This window comes from Pan paniscus, chromosome 5, assembly GCF_029289425.2.
Source record: "Pan paniscus chromosome 5, NHGRI_mPanPan1-v2.0_pri, whole genome shotgun sequence".
In the NCBI taxonomy this organism is placed as follows: domain Eukaryota; kingdom Metazoa; phylum Chordata; class Mammalia; order Primates; family Hominidae; genus Pan; species Pan paniscus.
Window position 1 is genome coordinate 137,278,564 of NC_073254.2, and position 9,486 is coordinate 137,288,049.

The 9,486-nt window shown below is 48.3% G+C and overlaps 1 protein-coding gene across 1 annotated transcript; it reads left to right on the forward strand.

The window, feature by feature from the left end:
• The first annotated feature begins 908 nt into the window (after positions 1-908).
• VGLL2 (vestigial like family member 2) lies at positions 909-9,202 on the forward strand. Its single transcript, XM_024929266.5, has 4 exons — positions 909-1,195; positions 3,528-3,837; positions 5,893-6,414; positions 7,786-9,202. Exons 1-4 carry the CDS (start codon positions 1,115-1,117, stop codon positions 7,824-7,826), a joined length of 954 nt encoding a protein of 317 aa, XP_024785034.2. The 5' UTR covers positions 909-1,114; the 3' UTR covers positions 7,827-9,202.
• Positions 9,203-9,486: the final 284 nt, after the last annotated feature.

Here is a 9,486-nt window from a genome sequence, read left to right on the forward strand (position 1 = left end):
AGCGCCAACGAGTCCTTGTCCCCAAAGTTGCCAAAACTTTAAAGGACCCCGGCCAAGGAGACCCCAGCATGAAAAGCCAGACATCCGAGGCCGGGTAAAGCCTCCTGGACTCCTCGAAAGCAGCTCACACCGGGAGCAGCCGGAAGCGGGCGCGATCTATGCGAAGCTAACGGGTTCCGGTGGAGAACATCAAAGAGAAAGGAGCAGGATCGAACTTTAGAGGGGCAGAAGGGCACGGCCCAAGAGAGCAGAATTGGGGTGTGGGACAGGCGGCGGGAGGACCAGGTTAGAGGGAGCGAAAGGAAGTGGATTAGAGGACAGCGGTTACAGGTTTCAGCCACTGCCATTTCCCCGCAGAGGTAGCTCTTCTGCGCCCTGGAGGGGTACCCGGACTCCCACATCCTGTCTGCCACGACCCGGACTCCCTAGGGGATTCCAAGGGACAGCACCGTCCTCCCCACACATCATCAGGAACCGAAAGCAGAGAATTTGCCCCACCTCGGCACTTCTGGAAGCACCCACTCAACTACAGTATGAGACAAGGGCTTTCCTAAGAGACCTTTCTCCAACTTTCTTTCTCTGCGTGTATGAGCCCGGATCCCTTCGTCCCCGCCTCCTTCTCTCTCTCTCTTTCTCTCTCTCTCCTATTTTGTCCTGGGAGATTCCTACTCGCGGTGCGAAGCCTTGGATCCGCTGGGAACCGCATAGTCTCCGGCACCCTTGGCCGCATGCTTGTCAGAGGGGGGCCCCGGGAAACACACTCGCTGCCCCTCCAACAAGCGTCCCTCGCTCCCCATTGGCCCCCCGGTCCCCGCCCCCCACCGCCCCCTCCCGCTCCGCAGCCCCCGAGTGGCGTCAGCACGCCCGCCGGGCGTGGGCTTTAAATGCCCACTAGCGGGAGCTCAGGCGCTTCTGCCCTGGAGCGCGGTCGGGAGTAAAATCGCAGGAGTGGGAGGGTAGCGAGCCAGCTGGATTCCGAGCCGCGGAGCGCGCTGGCTTCGCTCCGCCTGATGACTCCGGAGCGCGGGTCCAAGCGCCGCCCATGCAGCACCCCTGAGCTCCGGGGAAGGAGAGTTAATGAAAAAACACTTAACCGTCTCCGCTGCGGAGAGTCATGAGCTGTCTGGATGTTATGTACCAAGTCTATGGTCCTCCGCAGCCCTACTTCGCAGCTGCCTACACCCCCTACCACCAGGTACGTGTCTCCTCTGGGGACTTTGGGAAGGAGTGCGCGCCCCCCGCTTGCGGCGGCACGGCCTGTACGCCAAGGTCTGCTGCGCCTCCGCGCGTCTCGGGCGTCCGACCAGGACCGGCGCAGCCGGGATGCGGGGATTGCCGGAGCCGCCCCCAGTTGGTAGTGCAATTAGCTAACCCCTTTAGCTCGCCTGTTTGCTCTCGGGAAGCAGCTAAGCCCTGCTAATGTGAGCCTAGGTCTTCCCTGGAATAATCAGAGGAAGATGGCACGGGCTGGATTTTCTTCTTAGGGTCTGTCGGACTCCAGATTCTTCCAAGCCAGGTGCAGGTACCAGGAAATGCAGGCAAAGCTGACGCAGGAAAAACCAAACTTTGGTCCCAATGGTGAGAGTAACAACAAAACCAAAAGCAAAGGCCAGCCAGCCTCTTTCTGAGATGCAAGGGCCGGTGTTCTCATCCCTGCAAGTTTATCTCAGGAATAATTTCTTCCGTTTCAATTCTCTGGCGACCAGGGCAATTAATTCCAGATCCAGCGAATTCATTTCAAAGAGCACCGCGCAGTTTTATACTTTTTTCCTTTGCGAAGTTCTGGGAGCATTATCCGGAGTGCGACTGACCCGGCAGAGGCGAGCTTGATAGACAATTCTTTGCCTTTCTCCAGCCTGAGTAGGTGAATGAGGAAGCCCTGCTTCCAACAAACACTTTAAGAAGACCACTCAACCCGGGTTCTGCAAACTCTTCAAGTTCCATTTAATTCTGCCAGTTTCTCTTGTCTTCAGGCTGCGTCTGTTTGAACCATTTTCCTTCCATTTCCTCAGCTGAGGTAGCAGAAACTGAGGACAGTAGTGCAGGAAAAGAATGAAATCATACACCTGGGAGGCCGTAGGGGTCCCCTCCAGGTTGGAAAGTGAGAGCTTGGTCACCTGCTTTGGGGAAATTGAAATACACCCCAATGCCCCAGTGGATGATTTTGCTAATTTTGCCTGCAAATTTAAAATGTCTATTCGAAAATTTCCCGATGAATTAATGATGGACCGGATAGGGTTCACTTTTTGTTTTCTTACCTCCTCTTCTCTTTTAAACTTCACAACTTGCAGTTTGTTTTGCCTCAGTGTTAATTTTAAGAATCACCAGAGTTCCTCTTGTAGGGAAGGTGGCATTTAGGAAGTGGTGATATTGCTAAATCTTACATCGTTTTGTCCCCAATTATTTCAAACCTTTTGGCTCCAGCTTCTGAAATGTACTTCTTCCCAGGGTGGGACTATGGCAAGCAAAGAGGAGAGAGGTGGATTGGTTTTCTGACTGGCCCTTTCTTCTCCCAGACCCCGAACCAATCTATTGCATGAAGATCTCTGTTCATTTTTGTATGACTCGGGCCGCCTCTTCAAGGCCATCTCTGCCTGCAGAATGCTTTAACACTTCATTCAGTCCATTGCTCATTTCTAAGAAAATGTTCACAGAAGCTGCGCCTGCTTTTTAAAATCACTATGAGACATGCCGATTTACCCCACCTCACAGCCAGGATCTTAACTTTCTTCTGTCTGCTCCCTTTTATCATTTCCTCAATGTGTGTGGAGATGATGGGGGTGGACATACTCGTAATCCACTGGTCTTTCGTTATTAAAGAGAAGATCTGTTTAAAAACTGATGTAGGGGTAATAAAAAAAATCAACTTGCATTTATTAAAATGATCCGTATTTCCCCAGTCATGTTACCCCAGATTTTTACCCCACACAATTCATTACTAAATGTAATTATTTCAAACTTTCTGTGGCATTTCTTCCTTTACATTCCTGGTTGCTTTCCTTCACACATTCCTAGTTGCAGGGAGTGGATTTTGTAGGGGTAGGGGGTCCCCCCCCCCCATTTCATCAGGAGGATGTTTATCCTGTATCCTGTGCTTCTGCCCTGGATTCTCAGGCAAGGAACAGTCAGGCTCTATCTGGACTTGGGTGCCCTTTACCCTTGGAGTCTGATTTTAAAAATATATCTGCCCTGAGCCCAGCTATGAGGTCAAACTCAGCTCTAAACCTAGCTGCTTAGGTGTCTCCTGAAACCTTCACCCAGACATTTTAGGAGAAATTTTCTAGGAGTCAGAGGGACCAAGGACAGCAATCTTCCTTTAAGGAAGCCCGTCCTTGCTTGGGTGCAGGTTGGGAGGCGTGCTAACTATGTTGCCCCGCTATTGCTAGTTTTATGTTAACAGCACAAGGCTTAAGCCCATATGCCAGTTTCCCCATAAATACCTAGAGATTAGCATGAGGGAATCAGTCTGAACCGAATTTGCCATCGCTTTTGAAATTGATATCTCTGTTCTTTCTCTCTCTGAACAGAAACTAGCCTATTACTCCAAAATGCAGGAAGCGCAGGAGTGCAATGCCAGCCCCAGCAGCAGTGGCAGCGGCAGCTCCTCATTTTCCAGCCAAACCCCAGCCAGTATAAAAGAGGAAGAAGGCAGCCCAGAGAAAGAGCGCCCACCAGAGGCAGAGTACATCAACTCCCGCTGCGTCCTCTTCACTTATTTCCAGGGGGACATCAGCTCCGTGGTGGATGAACATTTCAGCAGGGCCCTGAGCCAACCCAGCAGCTACTCTCCTAGCTGTACCAGCAGCAAAGCACCAAGGAGCTCTGGGCCCTGGCGAGGTGAGTATAGGGCCCTGCTGGGAAGGACCCATAGGGGATCCTCTCAGCCTGGGGTTCACCTACAGGAGCCTAAAAACATGCAGCTGAAAAGAATATTAGGTGTCAGAGAAGGTGTGCAGAGGAGCATTTGGAAAGGGTAAGGAAAACTCAGGGGTAAAGGGCATGGATATAAGAAAAAACTCCTTGGAAAAAACACTATCCTTGGAATTGGAAGACCTAGGTTTGTGTGTTGGTTCCACCACTTCCTAGCAATATAACCTTGGGCAAGTCTCAACCTCTTTGAGGTCACTCTATTTACTGCTCTCTTAAAGTAGAATAACACTTACCCTCCTAACCCCAGAGAAGGCTGTAAGACTCCAACAAGAAAATGGATGCAAATATGCCGTCAAAAACGTGAGGTTTCCAGCACCCTCCCAAACCAGTGAGTGAAGGAGCTTCATCGCCAAGGACTTAAAGAGCACTTTCCCAATCTGCCAACATTTTCCCAGAGGAAACCGTTCTAGAGCTCCATGCAAGCAAAACCTGTTTGAGAATGTCTCCTAAAACCTACCTTTGCCTTTCACCAGGCTCCGATTACTTGAGAAATCTTGAAGCAGAAGCGTCTCAATAGCAAGTAAAATAACAAAGAAACAAAAATTTAGATACAGCCAGAACACCTCTAAGAGTTTTCCCAAAACACATCCCCTTTTTATTTTTCTACCTTCCCCCACAAAGCACTGCTTTTTTCTACCCTAGGACAATTATTTGTTGGACAACTCAACTAAATCTCCCTTCTATTCTGAAATCTCAACTTCCCTTTATTACCAACAAAACAAAGGTGGGGGAACCATTAAGTAAACTTGGCTCACTAAGCTGTATTTGATGTGTACTGAGAAAGGGGGACTTTGTTGTAAAAACAAAAACAAATTTTCATTTGTCTTTGGGAGGGAAATTACAACCTTCACCCCCTTTTTTCCCCCTTAAGAGACGCTGGCAGTTTGCATAAGGCTTGCCCTTAGACAAGATCCAAAAAACATTCATTTTAAATACAGAACATTCTTTTTATTCTCTGCCTAAATATGTTTAACAGGAAGACTCTTCACCACTTAGAATGCATTTTCAAATCATTTAAAATTCTCTAGTTTATCGTGCAGATGCCTTCCACAGAGGAGGTGTTCCATAAAGGTTCCATGAATTAAATATCTGTCTTTCTCTCCCTTCTTACTAATGGCAACAAATTTGATCTAAACGCTGTTCTCTTAAAATGCTGTCACGGGCTAGGAACCAACAGTGACACTGACAATAGTAATAATAATTATTATTATCCCTGGCGTCCTCGCTTTGATACAAAAGTTAATGAAAACTTAGGATAAAAGACCTGTCTATTCGTGTCCTTCTGTGCAAATAATAGAGCTGCCCTTTAATGCGACTAGTTTACTCTTTTGCTTGAGTTTTTGGAGAAAAATATTTGAAAGAAAGTTTCTAGAAAGAAAACTAACAATAGCAAGACTTCAAAATATGTCGATGGACTTTCAGTCTGTCAGAGACGTTAGGTGGTGGGGGGCACATTTTCTGGAGCAAGAAGGCTGAAACGCGAGAGGGGGTAGTGAGATCACTAGGCGGCCGACCAAGAGTGGGAAGAGGTATCGTTAGCTTGAGGAGAGGTTAAGGCTAGGAAAGGGAGACCGTGCTGCGCTGAGTCGCGGGAAGCTCCTTGAGCTTCAAGGACTTGAGTCGGGGAGGGAGTCTCTCCGCTCTTACTACTCTACCCGCCACTTGGTTTCCGCACTGAGGACTCGGCTGCGAAATGGGAGGAAGCAGGCCTCCTTCTCGTGGGTTCCCAGAAGCCCCCATTTTGCAGTTCCCCCACCTCGCTTTCACAGGTTGCAGCCCCCTTAGAAAAACGCCGCTGCAGAGGCGGGGGCTGCCCATCAGCCCCGGCCATGGCTAGCCAGCCCTGTGCCCGCCCGGCGCCTTCGTCTCTCGGGCGGGACGTGCAGGTCGGCGCTGAGTCCAGCCGCAGTGACACGCACCTCTTTTCCTTTCCTCCACTCCGCCTCCCCGGCCGGCCTACAGACTGCTCCTTCCCGATGAGCCAGCGCAGCTTCCCCGCCTCCTTCTGGAACAGCGCGTACCAGGCGCCAGTGCCCCCGCCGCTGGGCAGCCCTCTGGCCACCGCGCACTCGGAGCTGCCCTTCGCCGCCGCCGACCCCTACTCGCCCGCCGCGCTGCATGGCCACCTGCACCAGGGCGCCACGGAGCCCTGGCACCACGCGCACCCGCACCACGCGCACCCGCATCACCCCTACGCCCTGGGCAGCGCCCTCGGCGCCCAGGCCGCCCCCTACCCGCGCCCCGCCGCCGTGCACGAAGTCTACGCGCCGCACTTCGACCCGCGCTATGGGCCGCTGCTGATGCCAGCCGCCTCGGGGCGCCCGGCCCGCCTCGCAACCGCCCCGGCGCCCGCGCCCGGCAGTCCTCCCTGCGAGCTCTCCGGCAAAGGCGAGCCGGCGGGCGCCGCGTGGGCCGGGCCCGGGGGACCCTTCGCGAGCCCCTCGGGGGACGTGGCCCAGGGTCTGGGCCTCAGCGTGGACTCAGGTAAGCAGAGGAAGAAGTTTGGTCTCCGCGGAGCCGCTCGGCCCCGTACCCGACCCTGGGCTGTGCCTAGACCCCTTAATCCTCCTTGGAGACCTTGAATTCTGTGGCCCAAGGATCTGCATGCCACGGTCGTGTTTCCACTGATAGATGGCCCTGTGCCATGCGTGTAGGCGGGATGAGAAAGTAGGACCCTACCCTAACCTGGCTGGTAAATGTTACAGAGGACTTTTAAAATAATAATAATAATGATAATGATAATAATAATAAAATTTAGTGGAAAAGTTCTAGCTCTGCGCTGTTCAATACTGTAGCCGCTAGCCACTTGGGGCTACTGAGCACTTGGCACGTGGTGAGGCTGAATTAAGATGTGCTGTCAGTGTATAATACACACTGGATTTCCAAACCTTTGTGCAGAAAAAGAATGTAAGCTTCATCTCGTTAATACTTTTATATTGATTACATGTTGAAATATTTTCAACACATTGCATATCGATTATTAAAAGTTTCATGTTTCTTTTTACTTTTTTTCCAATTGTGGCTACTAGAATATTTAGAATTATGCTTATGGCTCCCATTGTATTTCTATTGGACAGCGCTGATCTAGAGTAGCTGCTGAGAGTACAATTTAAAATCTTCTGTGGCTTAGGGGATCTTGTCACCTAGTGATAGTTGTAAGGAAAGAAAAATGTGATCCTGGTATCAAGTTAATTGCCAAATAAAATAGATCTCTTAAAAATGTAAATCTTAAAGAATATTTTAAAATGACAATCCTAAGTCTTTGGCTTAAAGTATTTGCAACGTACAGTCTAATAAGGGCTTGCTTTTTTGCCTTCTTTTCTTATTTTTAGGGCAAATGAAAGAAATAGTTACATAATAAGTGCAATCACTGGCTTTATAGTCTGCCCACTGCCCCTTTCCTCAAGTGATTTGACTTTTCGGTTTGCTTTGCTTTTACTTTCAGTCACCGCCCCCCTCCCCACCCCGCCCCCAACTTTAGGTGAAGTCTGTGACTTTCACAATAAAACAGTGGTGTTTTGTCCTTCTTTCCTTAAATATCTTGTGCCTTCCCTCCCCCATTCCTTCTTTCTCCCTCCCTTTCTCTTCCTTCTCCTCCTCTTCTTCTTTTTTCTCCTCCTCCTCCTTCTCCTTCTTCTTCTCTCTCTCCCTCTCCCTCTCTTTCCCTCCCTCTCCACCTCCTCTCTCTTTTATCTTCTCTCTATTTTCAGGTTTGCAGCCTCAGGACAAAAGCAAGGATGTGTACTGGTTTTAGACCGCCCACCTTCTTCCCTGTAGGTCTCTGCATAGTGCAATTGATGGCACTCAGAGCTGAAATGGAGTGGGTTTGTAACAGCTTCTGATCTTGGTTTGCAGCTCGTCGTTATTCCCTCTGTGGTGCATCCCTCCTGAGCTGATCTGCTGACCCAGGGTTTCCCCTTCCCCTTCCCTTCTGACCAGCCTTGGAGGCTCAGCATCTGTGCCTCTCACTCCGTGGATGAGGACATGGGAGAAGGCAGAGACTTCAGACTTCTCAGTGTGTTGGGAAAACCAAAAACCACAACTACAGAAATTCATCTAAAAATAAGTCCTGCTGCTGAAAGAGCAAATCCAAAGACTGAGTTATGTTTAATGACTTTTGGCCGAATCACTGGAAATATCTGTGGTGAGATTGCTGAGTCAGGTGATATGATATCATAAGCTTTCTTGGAACGGGGGAAAGAAAATGAAACTTTTTGGTGTGAATATTTTTTATGCTGATGTGAATTATTTTGTTAGGTAGTGTGATTATAGCACTACTACTGTCAGATTTTAAATTGTATGTGTACTTGCATCTAAGACTGTGGTAGAGAAGTAAAGAGAAGTCAATTCCTTCTTCCTCACCTCTCAGCCTCCAGATCCCTTCCTCCCCATCCCTTCCCTACAATGCCCACTCCAGACACAAAGATACACTTTTTTCCTTTGGACTGTGAACATGGAAGCCTCAGCCTGAATGTGAGTGGCAAGTGGCTTATCTGGAGCCACCTGCCCAAGTCTTACTAAAATGCAGCTGTTGTTAGACAACTGTTGAAAACTCCAGAAATACATCACCAAAGGTGGCAGTTCTCAGTATTTGGCAGAACAATTGCAATTGCACTGGGTATATTATATATATATATGTATGCATATATATCATATTTTTTACAAGGAACATTTTATGATGAAAGAAGAAACCCTTCTCTGCCTTCTCTCCCACGAATTCTGTCCCTGTATCCTCTGGATGTAAAAAGCAAGGAGAGACCCCAACTGTCTCCATGGAGAAGAACTAGGAATCACCACAAGGGGAAGAAATGTACATGAAGTCTCCATTACCTCGAATTTTTTTCTCAGTCTCACTGGTTGTGATTTGGTCACTTTAGTGTTGGGACAGGGGAAAGGGTCTGTGCGTGGGCAAAGCTGAAGCTGATAAGGAAGAAGAGACGAACATTAAAGATGTCTATTTACTATAAGCTCACTGTGTTGTTTCATAAAAAGAAAATAAATAACTTAGTTTTTTTCTAGTAGAATAAAATAACACAGTAGTATGATTTGATGTCAGTAATATTACATATATATAGATAGATAGATAGATCTTTCTGTGTTTCCACCGTGTTTGCTGTGCTATGAATCTGTTAGCTGTTTCCATCTCACATCAACCTTGGAGAATGAGAAGTTAGGTACCCCTGTCTGTTTTACAGATGAGAAAATTGTGGCCTACAGAGGCCAAGGGCTTGCCTGTTAACATTCAGAAGTTAGAAGCAAAGATGGTACAAAAAGCACTACCTGGTACAGATTTATTATTTTCCAGAAAAGATTTATTGTTACATGTTTAATTCTAGACTCAAGACAGTAGAGTCATCAGTTAAAAGTGTTTTTGAAATATTGGCTATTTTATATTTTAATAAGCTAGGCTAAGAAACCAAATCTCTCACTAGGCAAAAAAGATTTTTAAGAAAGAAACTGGTAGTTTTTCCCCTTGTTTCCTCTTGATACCAAAGTTATTTCTGTTCTTTCACAAAAGTGCCCAGTAGAGAGATTTTGTGTGCTGCTCAGATTACC

Excerpts from the sequence above, each read along its gene's own strand:
- VGLL2 (XM_024929266.5), top strand. The coding sequence starts at position 1,115 with ATGAGCTGTCTGGATGTTATGTACCAAGTCTATGGTCCTCCGCAGCCC. Across the intron at positions 1,196-3,527 it reads CCTACACCCCCTACCACCAG|AAACTAGCCTATTACTCCAA; the intron begins GTACGTGTCTCC and ends CTCTCTGAACAG. Across the intron at positions 6,415-7,785 it reads GGGCCTCAGCGTGGACTCAG|CTCGTCGTTATTCCCTCTGT; the intron begins GTAAGCAGAGGA and ends CTTGGTTTGCAG.